The following is a 14268-nucleotide window of genomic DNA, read 5'->3' as shown; positions in this document are numbered from 1 at the left end:
AACTGACCACCCAACTTGTATAACCAACTGACCTCCCCAACTTGTATAACCAACTGACCTCCCCAACTTGTATGACCTGACTTGTACAACCAACTGACCTCCCCAACTTGTACAACCAACTGACCTCCCCAACTTGTATAACCAACTGACCTCCCCAACTTGTATGACCTGACATGCCCCAACTTGTATAACCAACTGACCTCCCCAACTTGTATGACCTGACATGCCCCAACTTGTATAACCAACTGACCTCCCCAACTTGTATGACCTGACATGCCCCAACTTGTACAACCAACTGACCTCCCCAACTTGTACAACCAACTGACCTCCCCAACTTGTACAACCAACTGACCTCCCCAACTTGTATGACCTGACATGCCCCAACTTGTACAACCAACTGACCACCCCAACTTGTACAACCAACTGACCTCCCCAACTTGTACAACCAACTGACCTCCCCAACTTGTATAACCAACTGACCTCCCCCAACATGTATGACCTGACATGCCCCAACCTGTACAACCAACTGACCTGGTCTCATTGACAACACGAATCCTGGGCCCCTCCGGCACCACTAGCCCTAGGTGGGCCCTAATCCTACAGTTGGTTGGTCCAACATGGGGCCACACGTGGATGCCAGGATGCATGACGGAAAACTTCACCTGAAAGTCAAAGTTAAACTTGGGGTTAAACTAGAAGTCTTTAGTTAAACTTGGGGTTAAACCAGAAGTCTTTAGTTAAACTTGGGGTTAAACCAGAAGTCTTTGGTTAAAACTTGGGGTTAAACCAGAAGTCTTTAGTTAAACTTGGGGTTAAACCAGAAGTCTTTAGTTAAACTTGGGGTTAAACCAGAAGTCTTTGGTTAAAACTTGGGGTTAAACCAGAAGTCTTTAGTTAAACTTGGGGTTAAACCACAAGTCTTTAGTTAAACTTGGGGTTAAACCAGAAGTCTTTAGTTAAACTTGGGGTTAAACCAGAAGTCTTTAGTTAAACTTGGGGTTAAACCAGAAGTCTTTAGTTAAACTTGGGGTTAAACCAGAAGTCTTTAGTTAAACTTGGGGTTAAACCAGAAGTCTTTAGTTAAACTTGGGGTTAAACCAGAAGTCTTTAGTTAAACTTAGGGTTAAACCAGAAGTCTTTAGTTAAACTTAGGGTTAAACCAGAAGTCTTTAGTTAAACTTAGGGTTAAACCAGAAGTCTTTAGTTAAACTTAGGGTTAAACCAGAAGTCTTTAGTTAAACTTAGGGTTAAACCAGAAGTCTTTAGTTAAACTTAGGGTTAAACCAGAAGTCTTTAGTTAAACTTAGGGTTAAACCAGAAGTCTTTAGTTAAACTTGGTGTTAACCAAAAGTTTTCAGTTAAACTTGAGGTTAAACAAGACGCCTGCAGTTAAATGTGATAGTAAAACAAAAATGTCCGATCTACCTGGCCTCTTTTGCAGTCTTTGGCGTCTGGAATTTGGTCAATCAGTTCACAGGTCTTTGGGACCTTCATGCAGTTGCCTCCATTTTTACGACCTGGGATTAAATCAATAAGTGCAGTGTGAACATTAAATACAGTTGATTGATGTAGACTACATATTGTGAACATTCAATACAGTTGATTGATGTAGACTGCATATTGTGAACATTAAATACAGTTGATTGATGTAGACTGCATATTGTGAACATTAAATACAGTTGATTGATGTAGACTACATATTGTGAACATTAAATACAGTTGATTGATGTAGACTGCATATTGTGAACATTCAATACAGTTGATTGATGTAGACTGCATATTGTGAACATTAAATACAGTTGATTGATGTAGACTGAATACTGTGAACATTAAATACAGTTGATTGATGTAGACTGCATATTGTGAACATTCAATACAGTTGATTGATGTAGACTGCATATTGTGAACATTCAATACAGTTGATTGATGTAGACTGCATATTGTGAACATTAAATACAGTTGATTGATGTAGACTGAATACTGTGAACATTAAATACAGTTGATTGATGTAGACTACATATTGTGAACATTAAATACAGTTGATTGATGTAGACTGCATATTGTGGATGATAATTAAAATCTTTATCCTGCTGCAGTCATCAATTAAACTCATAAAACAAAACAACACTGTCAAACCTTGCTGGAAGAGTGTGAACTGCTTCCAGTCCCCTTTGTCCCTCAAATTTTCCTCCTCAGGCACAAAGGATCCACTCTTTGGGTCGAGCTGGGCCAGACCTTCATCCCTGATCACCTGCCAGTTGTCCTGGAGGAGCTGAGACAGGAAAAACAAACTCACTAGGGGAAGCTACTCTAACTGTAGATCAACTCACTAGGGGCAGCTACTCTAACTGTAGATAAACTCACTAGGGGCAGCTACTCTAACTGTAGATCAACTCACTAGGGGCAGCTACTCTAACTGTAGATCAACTCATTAGGGGCAGCTACTCTAACTGTAGATCAACTCACTAGGGGCAGCTACTCTACAGGTGTAGATCAACTCACTAGGGGCAGCTACTCTACAGGTGTAGATCAACTCACTAGGGGCAGCTACTCTAACTGTAGATCAACTCACTAGGGGCAGCTACTCTAACTGTAGATCAACTCACTAGGGGCAGCTACTCTAACTGGTGTAGACCAACTCACTAGGGGCAGCTACTCTAATGTAGATCAACTCACTAGGGGCAGCTACTCTAATGTAGATCAACTTACTAGGGGCAGCTACTCTAACTGTAGATCACTAGGGGCAGCAACTCTCGGTAGATCTACTCACTAGGGGCAGCTACTCTAACTGTAGATCACTAGGGGAAGCTACTATAACTGTACATCAACTCACTAGGGGCAGCTACTCTAACTGTAGATCAACTCACTAGGGGCAGCTACTCTAACTGGTGTAGATCAACTCACTAGGGGCAGCTACTCTAACAGGTGTAGATCAACTCACTAGGGGCAGCTACTCTAACTGGTGTAGACCAACTCACTAGGGGCAGCTACTCTAATGTAGATCAACTCACTAGGGGCAGCTACTCTAATGTAGATCAACTTACTAGGGGCAGCTACTCTAACTGTAGATCACTAGGGGCAGCAACTCTAACTGTAGATCAACTCACTAGGGGCAGCTACTCTAACTGTAGATCACTAGGGGAAGCTACTATAACTGTACATCAACTCACTAGGGGCAGCTACTCTAACTGTAGATCAACTCACTAGGGGCAGCTACTCTAACTGTAGATCAACTCACTAGGGGCAGCTACTCTACAGGTGTAGATCAACTCACTAGGGGCAGCTACTCTACAGGTGTAGATCAACTCACTAGGGGCAGCTACTCTAACTGTAGATCAACTCACTAGGGGCAGCTACTCTAACTGTAGATCAACTCACTAGGGGCAGCTACTCTAACTGGTGTAGACCAACTCACTAGGGGCAGCAACTCTAACTGTAGATCAACTCACTAGGGGCAGCTACTCTAACTGTAGATCACTAGGGGAAGCTACTATAACTGTACATCAACTCACTAGGGGCAGCTACTCTAACTGTAGATCAACTCACTAGGGGCAGCTACTCTAACTGGTGTAGATCAACTCACTAGGGGCAGCTACTCTAACTGGTGTAGACCAACTCACTAGGGGCAGCTACTCTAATGTAGATCAACTCACTAGGGGCAGCTACTCTAATGTAGATCAACTTACTAGGGGCAGCTACTCTAACTGTAGATCACTAGGGGCAGCAACTCTAACTGTAGATCAACTCACTAGGGGCAGCTACTCTAACTGTAGATCACTAGGGGAAGCTACTATAACTGTACATCAACTCACTAGGGGCAGCTACTCTAACTGTAGATCAACTCACTAGGGGCAGCTACTCTAACTGTAGATCAACTCACTAGGGGCAGCTACTCTACAGGTGTAGATCAACTCACTAGGGGCAGCTACTCTACAGGTGTAGATCAACTCACTAGGGGCAGCTACTCTAACTGTAGATCAACTCACTAGGGGCAGCTACTCTAACTGTAGATCAACTTACTAGGGGCAGCTACTCTAACTGTAGATCACTAGGGGAAGCTACTATAACTGTACATCAACTCACTAGGGGCAGCTACTCTAACTGTAGATCAACTCACTAGGGGCAGCTACTCTAACTGGTGTAGATCAACTCACTAGGGGCAGCTACTCTAACAGGTGTAGATCAACTCACTAGGGGCAGCTACTCTAACTGGTGTAGACCAACTCACTAGGGGCAGCTACTCTAATGTAGATCAACTCACTAGGGGCAGCTACTCTAATGTAAATCAACTTACTAGGGGCAGCTACTCTAACTGTAGATCACTAGGGGCAGCAACTCTAACTGTAGATCAACTCACTAGGGGCAGCTACTCTAACTGTAGATCACTAGGGGAAGCTACTATAACTGTACATCAACTCACTAGGGGCAGCTACTCTAACTGTAGATCAACTCACTAGGGGCAGCTACTCTAACTGTAGATCAACTCACTAGGGGCAGCTACTCTACAGGTGTAGATCAACTCACTAGGGGCAGCTACTCTACAGGTGTAGATCAACTCACTAGGGGCAGCTACTCTACAGGTGTAGATCAACTCACTAGGGGCAGCTACTCTAACTGTAGATCAACTCACTAGGGGCAGCTACTCTAACTGTAGATCAACTCACTAGGGGCAGCTACTCTAACTGGTGTAGACCAACTCACTAGGGGCAGCTACTCTAATGTAGATCAACTCACTAGGGGCAGCTACTCTAATGTAGATCAACTTACTAGGGGCAGCTACTCTAACTGTAGATCACTAGGGGCAGCAACTCTAACTGTAGATCAACTCACTAGGGGCAGCTACTCTAACAGATGTAGATCAACTCACTAGGGGCAGCTACTCTAACAGGTGTAGATCAACTCACTAGGGGCGGCTATCTAGTTAACCAACCTTCAAGTAATGTTTATATCCTGTCTGTTCCTCAGTCCACCAGGGTCTTGAGGTCAGACCTTTCACATTGTACAGTGAGCGCTGCCATTCTGAGAGAAACAGACCTTTCTTCTCACCTTCTTTGAAGTAATGACGTGCCTGTATAAACCAATATGCTAGTTATAGTGGATTGGTACTTGTAACCTTGGGATCACATAATGACTCAAATATTTTAATCTTACACTTTGCTCGCCTATCAAATAACGACTGAGATATTTTAGTCTTAAACTTTGCTCACCATTCAAATAATGACTAAGATATTTCATGTTCCACTTTGCTCTCCTATCAAAAAATGACTGAAATATTTCATGTACCACTTTGCTCTCCTATCAAAAAATGACTGAAATATTTCATGTACCACTTTGCTCTCCTATCAAAAAATGACTGAAATATTTCATGTACCACTTTGCTCTCCTATCAAAAAATGACTGAAATATTTCATATACCACTTTGCTCTCCTATCAAATAATGACTGACATATTTCATAAAATAATGACTGAGATAATTTTGATGAAACTCACTTCTGCTTCTTGCCCCAGCCTCTGCAGCGAGTCCCCCAGATGAAGATAAAATCTCCCATCTTCAGTTCCTGGCGCCTTGGAGTCAATTCCTTCCTTCAGCATATCAATAGCCAGGGGAAGGTTGTTGTCATCAACTTTATAAATAAATCCCAGGTGGGCCTTTGCAAATCCATTCTGAGGATCTTTCCTTAAAACCTGGAACAACATTTCATGTGTACAATAGGAAATAGCAGAATGAAACACTTTATATAAACAAAGGAAAAATAAACAACCATAGAATAAAATGTTTCACTAACCTCTATAAATATATAATACAGGATACAGACTCAAATAAGAAAGGATAAATTACTCACCTTACCACCACAGATAGTAATGAATAAATAGCCAATTATAAGAAACAAAGAATTAATTGTTCCCCTTACCCCATAGATTGTATAGGTTAAATAGCCAAGAAAAGTAACAACGAATGAATTATTGCCCTTACCTCCATAGATTGTATAGGTTAAATAGCCAAGAAAAGTAACAACGAATGAATTGTTCCCCTTACCTCCATGAATACTTCTCTTGCCCTATCATTCTGTCCAATCATCATGTGACTCACACCAAAAGCATTTTTAATCTCCAGATTCTTTGGGAACTTTTGACTGAGTGCCTTGTAGGTTTTAACAGCCTGAGCTCCCCACCCTGTGGACACAAGAATCATCTCCAGGGTCAAACTTTTTTAACAGTCTGAGCCCCCCCCCCCCCCCCCCCCCCACCCCAGCCTGTGGACACAAGAATCATCTCCAGGGTCAAACTTTTTTACATGAATTTCAGTTGTTCTTATCAACTCACGAGAGTTGTGATGCAGTACAATCAAAGTGATGAATGGACTTTTCACTTTGATTGTACTGAGGAAAGCTGGATAAAAGCTTGGAGCTGATTGTACATTTGTATTTGACATTCACTCCATGAATAGGTTATTTTTTAACAAAGTCTAGATTCAAACATAAAAAATGTGTAAAAATTGGTTCACCTCTAAACTGCTGTCTGTCAGCCAGCTTACGGGCAGCCATAATATGAAGATCATCTGGAACTTTCTCCAACATCAAGACACGCTCCAGATACTTGATGGAGTGCTCCAGGTAGTCATTGCTCATGTACTTAAACCCTAACTTGTCCAGAGTTAGACCTTTACCATAGTAGGCTCTAGGGCTGGCAGTGTGGACACGCAGAATTTCGTCATACTTCTCCACAGCTTTTTCATAGTTTTCCTACAGAGGAAAAAAACCACACAAGTTGACCTTGTCTGACATGTCAAAATTAAAGGCAGATATCAGGAGAATGTTTATGCTTACAATAGATTTATACAGCAGATTTATTAATCACTGGCACCTAGTTAGATCAAATATGTATGTTTTAGATTCCAGCAGTAAATAATTAAAATTGAATTATCCAATTTTGGGCTATAAGTATATTTAATTGAAATTTTATAAAACAATCATCAAAACCTACAAAAAAATTAAATTCTTACTTCATTAAACAGTGCATCAGCTTCATCTAAATCTTTATGAATTACAAAGTCTATTTCATTGGTGATCGAAGCAAATTTATAATTTTTTATATCCACTGCATCCTCAACCTTTTCTTTAATCTCATCAGTTGCAGTCTCTTGTTTCATAGCCTCAGGTTTTACTGCATCAGCAGCCTCTGTTTGAGCTGGTTTTTCATCCTTTGGTGCCTCAGTGGGCTTTGCTACTTTGTCATCTTTGAGTGCCTCGGTGGGCTTTGCTGCTTTTTCATCCTTTTTAGTTTCAGTAGACTGTTCCTTTGTTACATTTTCATCCTTTTTAGTTTCAGTGGGCTTTGCTACTTTTTCATCCTTTTGTGCCTCAGTGGGTTGTTCCTTTGATACTTTTTCATCCTTTTTAGTTTCAGTGGGCTGTTCCTTTGCTACTTTTTCATCCTTTTTAGTCTCAGTGGGCTGTTCCTTTGCTAATTTTTCATCCTTTTTAGTTTCAGTGGGCTTTGCAACTTTTTCATCCTTTTGTGCCTCAGTGGGCTTTGCTACATTTTCATCCTTTTTAGTTTCAGTGGGCTTTGCTACTTTTTCATCCTTTTGTGCCTCAGTGGGTTGTTCCTTTGATACTTTTTCATCCTTTTTAGTTTCAGTGGGCTGTTCCTTTGCTACTTTTTCATCCTTTTTAGTTTCAGTGGGCTTAGCAACTTTTTCATCCTTTTGTGCCTCAGTGGGGGTTGCTACTTTTTCATCCTTTTTAGTTTCAGTGGGCTTTGTTACTTTTTCATCCTTTTGTGCCTCTGTGGGCTTTGCTACTTTTTCATCCTTTTTAGTCTCAGTGGGCTGTTCCTTTGCTACTTTTTCATCCTTTTTAGTTTCAGTGGGCTTTGCAACTTTTTCATCCTTTTGTGCCTCAGTGGGTGTTGCTACTTTTTCATCCTTTTTAGTTTCAGTGGGCTTTGTTACTTTTTCATCCTTTTGTGCCTCTGTGGGCTTTGCTACTTTTTCATCCTTTTTAGTCTCAGTGGGCTGTTCCTTTGTTGCTTTTTCTTCCTTTTTAGTCTCAGTGGGCTTTGCTACTTTTTCATCCTTTTTAGTTTCAGTGGGCTGTTCCTTTGCTACTTTTTCATCCTTTTTAGCTTCAGTGGGCTTTGCTATTTTTTCATCCTTTTTAGTCTCAGTGGGCTGTTCCTTTGTTGCTTTTTCTTCCTTTTTAGTCTCAGTGGGCTTTGCTACTTTTTCATCCTTTTTAGTTTCAGTGGGCTGTTCCTTTGCAACTTTTTCATCCTTTTTAGTCTCAGTGGGCTGTTCCTTTGCTACTTTTTCATCTTTTTTAGTCTCAGTGGGCTGTTCCTTTGCTACTTTTTCATCCTTTTTAGTTTCAGTGGGCTTTGCTACATTTTCATCCTTTTTAGTCTCAGTGGGCTGTTCCTTTGCTACTTTTTCATCCTTTTTAGTCTCAGTGGGCTTTGCTACTTTTTCATCCTTTTTAGTCTCAGTGGGCTTTGCTACTTTTTCATCCTTTTTAGTCTCAGTGGGCTTTGCTACTTTTTCATCCTTTTTAGTCTCAGTGGGCTGTTCCTTTGTTGCTTTTTCTTCCTTTTTAGTCTCAGTGGGCTTTGCTACTTTTTCATCCTTTTTAGTTTCAGTGGGCTGTTCCTTTGCTACTTTTTCATCCTTTTTAGTTTCAGTGGGCTTTGCTACTTTTTCTTCCTTTTTAGTCTCAGTGGGCTTTGTTATTTTCCCATCCTTTTCCTTCTCTTTTAAAATTTCATCTTTCCTGTCTATCTGTTGAGTTTGCCCTTTGTCCTCCTTTGATTGTGCCTTGACCTTAAGTTCAGGGGTTGGTTCATCAGACTGACCAAACAGATCTCTCAGCTGCACTTCAAGAGCATTGATATCTATGCCATTCTTCATTATGTGCTCTGCAATCAAAACAGAAAATATAAATTCTATTTTAAAAAAAAACAGTCTAGTTGAAATTTTTTAAACAAAGGACCCAAAACCACTAAGCTGGTGAGAATGTTTTGTTTGTTTTTATAAAAAACTAAGTCACTTTACTTAGGTGTCCCAATTATTTTTGTTATGTGATAAACATTGCTTAAAGCTAGCTCGATACACAGATCAGTAGCAGCAATACCCAACCAGTCGTACCCCACCAGTAACAATGTGCTGCATGCCAACCTCCTTGAGGTGACTCTAATAGATGTCACATAGGGCCAGGTGATCACTAGCCAATGGGGGGGGGGGGGGGGGAAGGGGGGTTTCTAAGTTATGCAAGGGTGGAGGGGTTTCAAAATTATGCAAGGGTGGAGGGGTTTCTAAGTTATGCAAGGGTGGAGGGGTTTCAAAATTATGCAAGGGTGGAGGGGTTTCTAAGTTATGCAAGGGTGGAGGGGTTTCAAAATTATGCAAGGGTGGAGGGGTTTTTAAGTTATGCAAGGGGGGAGGGGTTTCAAAATTATGCAAGGGGGGAGGGGTTTCTAAGTTATGCAAGGGTGGAGGGGTTTCAAAATTATGCAAGGGTGGAGGGGTTTCTAAGTTATGCAAGGGTGGAGGGGTTTCAAAATTATGCAAGGGTGGAGGGGTTTTTAAGTTATGCAAGGGGGGAGGGGTTTCAAAATTATGCAAGGGGGGAGGGGTTTCTAAGTTATGCAAGGGTGGAGGGGTTTCAAAATTATGCAAGGGTGGAGGGGTTTCTAAGTTATGCAAGGGTGGAGGGGTTTCAAAATTATGCAAGGGTGGAGGGGTTTTTAAGTTATGCAAGGGGGGAGGGGTTTCAAAATTATGCAAGGGGGGAGGGGTTTCTAAGTTATGCAAGGGTGGAGGGGTTTCAAAATTATGCAAGGGTGGAGGGGTTTCTAAGTTATGCAAGGGTGGAGGGGTTTCAAAATTATGCAAGGGTGGAGGGGTTTCTAAGTTATGCAAGGGTGGAGGGGTTTCAAAATTATGCAAGGGTGGAGGGGTTTTTAAGTTATGCAAGGGGGGAGGGGTTTCAAAATTATGCAAGGGGGGAGGGGTTTCTAAGTTATGCAAGGGTGGAGGGGTTTCAAAATTATGCAAGGGTGGAGGGGTTTCTAAGTTATGCAAGGGTGGAGGGGTTTCAAAATTATGCAAGGGTGGAGGGGTTTTTAAGTTATGCAAGGGGGGAGGAGTTTTCAAAGTTATGCAAGGGGGGGAGGGGTTTCTAAGTTATGCAAGGGTGGAGGGGTTTCTAAGTTATGCAAGGGGGGAGGGGTTTCTAAGTTATGCAAGGGTGGAGGGGTTTCTAAGTTATGCAAGGGGGGAGGGGTTTCTAAGTTATGCAAGGGGGGGAGGGGTTTCTAAGTTATGCAAGGAGTGGGGGGGGGGGGGAGCGGGCTAGCTCCAGTAGACAAAGACCTGTAGTTTTGAATGATCAGCACAAGTCAACATGTTTACCTCAAGAAATATTTTTTTAAAAACCTGTGATACTTACCCACGCCATCCTGAACCTGATCTCTATAGACAACCCCAAACACACAAATGCCCACAGCAAGGATGGCCAGAAAATAACTACAGTACGGTGTAGATTTTTGCTTGGACCTGTGTCAAGGACAACAACTTACACATGACTTGATCATATTTGATTTACAACTTCACTCATTTAAATTATTTTGTAAAAATAATACGCTATTGAGTTTTTGTAGAGGTAAAATAGTTTTTTAAATTTATAATTATTATTAATGGCATTAGTTTTCAGTAGTGCTAAAATCTAAAATAACACACCAGCTTCAATTAGCTTCATACACAAATTGACCTAAGTTTTTTTTATTAGCAAAACTTTGTAATGTGAAACATGATGTTGTGCCAGACATGAAATGACCTAGCAACGCCACTGTTGACCATACCGTGATCTGCTGGACTGCTGCTGGCCTGATGGGGTTTGTTTTGTCTTGCTGGAACTGGGAGGGGCCTGTTGTTTTTTGGGTGGGGCCTCCTCGGCTTTCTTCTCAGATCCATTTTGTTTGCTGTCATCTCTTGCTCGTTTCACAGGAACATCTTAAGAGTACATAGAAGTCAAGTATATTTATTCCAAGTAATCAAAGCTGGTTAGTTTCTATTAAAACCATGAATGTTTATATGTAAGCTATTCTGGACATTATATGTTTCAAAATGTAATTCTGTCATAATTGGTAAAACATCAATGTAAGAAATGTTATATAACACATAAGCCTATATACCTTTATTTTTATCCTGAGATTTCGCTTTCTTTGTCTTAGTCATTTCAGCTGATCAAAGCTCTACCAATAAATAGGATAAACAAATAATTAGAGGGGCCAACAGCCATGAGAAAAATTATAAATAATTACAGACTATAACGACATTTATATAACATGGCTAAGTCTACATATGTTTATGTACTGTATTATTTCTTTTTTTATTTGCTAATAAAGCTATTCTATTAAGTATTAATTCATAAATTCTTCTCCTAATTGTAGTTAGCCTAACAGTGACAGTTATGTACTATATGCAGGTACAAGAAATAAAGCATGGGCTTAGAATGTCTTATAAATCATCCAAATAATTATCTTTTAATCCAATGACAATTTTAGTTGAAGTGTGTCTGAGTTATTCTAGATCTAGTAGTAAATTATAAGCCTAAAATTATTAACCGTAACTTAAATATGCTTACAGGATTAGGTAGATTTTCACTGGTGTTAGTAGATTTTTGTTTATTTAGCCTAATAACATGTATAATTTATATCAATATTAACATTTCAATGAATTGACCCTAATGAAAATAAATGGATGTGGCTCAGTTATTAATTATTAAGCCTAATAAATTAATAATTATAGGCCTAGGCCTAATCATTAGGCCTAGATTTTGACATTTTGGGCCAAATTTATTAGGCCTGATGAAATTTAATCTGACGGGGGAGGGGGGAGTACTTTAAAGTTTAGTAGATTCAATTCATCAAATTGTTTAGTTTAGGCCTGACTAATCCAATCACAAATCTTATCAGTAGGCTAGCCGGCTAAACTTAATTAATAATTTTAAAATTTAATAATAGGCCTAATAAACAAACTTCATTAAGCCCCTTTACTAAGTTTAAAATTTAAATTAATCCTCTAAATTTAACAGCATATTTATCATGTTTGAATGGGATGGTGGGGTGTGATGTAGTCGAACTATAGTCACAAAGTCAAAGACGACAAAGAATGCACTTCAGACTTCAGTTCAGTCTTCAGTGCAGGAATCATCAGGAATGGTCAAACAAATTCAACCTCCGAATGCTAACCTAACCCACACATCAGTATACAAAGTATATTGTCGTAGAGCGCTTACATATAATTAACAATTATAGGCCCTATATAAAATCGAGAATAGATGAAATATGTATTATGTAATGTATTTGTGTAGGCACTACTTGACGGCGATGTATCAAAACTAAAAATATCGCCGGCTATAGAGTTCCGACTTTTGTTTACGTTGCAAGTGGAAGTAGAATGGCCCGGTAGTGTATCACAAAACCGATTCACCTAACATATACAGATAATTATGGTCCAAAATTATATATCCTAATATATAAAACGCCATGTGCGCTCTTCTCTCTCTCTCTCTCTCTGTCTGTCCGCAAAATATTTTCGCCGGACATCACGTCAGAAACGACAGCGATACATGGAGAACTTTATACGGACTTTTGTTGAAAATAATATGTTAGATGTTTTAAATGTATAACCACAATTTTATTTAAAGAAGAAAAATAAAAATATAAGGCGTATTCGAATGTAGAGAAACAGTATTATTTATGCAACCGGAAAAGCATTAATAAATGTGAAAAAGAACGCATAAAACTGTGACGTCACTATTGCTTATACATTAACTAATGACGTCATCTGCCGTGTTTCATTCAAATTTGATTTAGAAATGTATACAATACAATTTTTCCGGCCTAAACTCATAAAATTTATTTTATGTATTTGGATTCTAGATCTAGAGATTCTAGATCTAGACTAAATCTAAATCTAAATCTACGCAATAACTAGATCTAGACGTAGACGCTAAGATCTAGATTTAGACTCTAACTTCTCTAAAATCAATTCCAAAAATCAATTTCTATATTAGGACTAAACTATTTCAAGACTTATTTATTTTATACAAAATCTTTGTTTGGAACTGGCTAATTTGGGATAAAAAAATTAATTTGAAAGAATAGGCATATTCGCGTAAGTTAAGATTTTAAAATACGTGTTTCATTCTCCGTATATTATAAGGTGCCTAAATAGCGGAGATGTTAGTGTACATTAAACCACGCAGGTGGTGCGGCTTCGAGACACACCAAGTCAACTTGGTTAATGTATTTTTTTTATTATGCTCGGGCTAAACTTAAAAAAAAAATTCTTTTAGGAATCTAGATCTAGATTGTCGGGTGTCCGATAGGGCACTTCCCGGCGCCGCAGGCGCTTCAAATTTGGCTTGGGGCGACAGAACACGGGGGCCAGTTGGCCGAAAAGTCTACGATGAGGGGGTCAAAACTGACCTCGACTGACCGGTACCTTATATGAGCTATAAATCGAAAAAAAATGTCCACGGAGGAACCTCTTCATAACTCTTGAGGTCGTAGACCGACCCTCGGGCGAATTAATTAAGCATTCAAATTCTCAATGTTTTCGAAAGCCTAAGCGAAGCTGGGCAGCATGCCTAGTCTATTAATATAGGCCCTATACGAAAAGCAAGTAACGTGTGCATCTTTTTAATAAAAGCTAAAGTTTTCAAATTACTTTAGCCTTAAACTTGTATTGTGTTGTTTATTTAAAGAAACGATGTTCGTTAAAAATTCCCCTATAATAAAAATGCATAGTAAGATATTACAAAAATCCAACTATTGCCTTAGAAATGAGATAAGAAATGTGCTTGATATTAGAACTGTATGCGTATTCATCTCTCACCTGTAAAACTATATTTTTTGTACCGCGTAAACCTACTAGTAGTCAGTGCCAAACATGGTGGTACGCAGACCTACCGGAGAATCAACATCCAGTCGATTACCTTTGTTACATTGTTATCGATTTTTCTTGTTAGCCTATAGATTATTCATCAATAAGCAATACCAATCAAGTAAAAAGACCCCTCGCTCGGCGTGTGTACAACGCTGCACGGAGACGAACGTCGGAATTGGGGCCCGGTTTTTGTGAGCGTCGTAACACAGGTGAAGGGTAGGATTAACACAAATCTAAGCTTATAATACGCTTAGCGCTGGCGCGTACTGAAGATCGTTTAATCTCTAAACATAGGCTTATTAGTTTAATACTTTAAA

The 14268-nt window shown here is 39.7% G+C and overlaps 1 protein-coding gene across 7 annotated transcripts in view; it reads right to left on the bottom strand.

Moving 5' to 3' along the window:
- Positions 1-13968, bottom strand: part of LOC131942279 (aspartyl/asparaginyl beta-hydroxylase) — an 83530-nt gene extending 69562 nt beyond the window's left edge. For 3 of the 7 annotated variants that reach the window (XR_009386729.1, XR_009386730.1, XM_059302057.1), the window contains exons 1-12: positions 12297-12451; positions 11191-11250; positions 10858-11008; positions 10446-10552; positions 7004-8913; positions 6506-6743; positions 6038-6174; positions 5491-5685; positions 4931-5068; positions 2137-2272; positions 1426-1517; positions 532-662 (exon numbers count right to left, since the gene is read on the bottom strand). Coding sequence is in view for 5 of the 7 variants with exons in the window: in XM_059302057.1 (XP_059158040.1) it covers positions 532-662; positions 1426-1517; positions 2137-2272; positions 4931-5068; positions 5491-5685; positions 6038-6174; positions 6506-6743; positions 7004-8913; positions 10446-10552; positions 10858-11008; positions 11191-11233 (3278 nt within the window). In the remaining 2 variants the exon portion in view is untranslated. Of the gene's footprint in view, positions 1-531; positions 663-1425; positions 1518-2136; positions 2273-4930; positions 5069-5490; positions 5686-6037; positions 6175-6505; positions 6744-7003; positions 8914-10445; positions 10553-10857; positions 11009-11190; positions 11251-11642; positions 11662-12296; positions 12452-13900 lie in introns of those variants that run through there. The other 4 variants (XM_059302061.1, XM_059302060.1, XM_059302058.1 and 1 more) reach the window with 4 other exon arrangements.
- Between the last annotated feature and the right edge of the window lie 300 nt (positions 13969-14268).

Source organism: Physella acuta, unplaced genomic scaffold (genome assembly GCF_028476545.2).
Source record: "Physella acuta isolate Inbredline_101_S28 unplaced genomic scaffold, ASM2847654v3 ptg000398l, whole genome shotgun sequence".
In the NCBI taxonomy this organism is placed as follows: domain Eukaryota; kingdom Metazoa; phylum Mollusca; class Gastropoda; family Physidae; genus Physella; species Physella acuta.
This window is presented reverse-complemented; position numbering and strand designations above follow the sequence as displayed.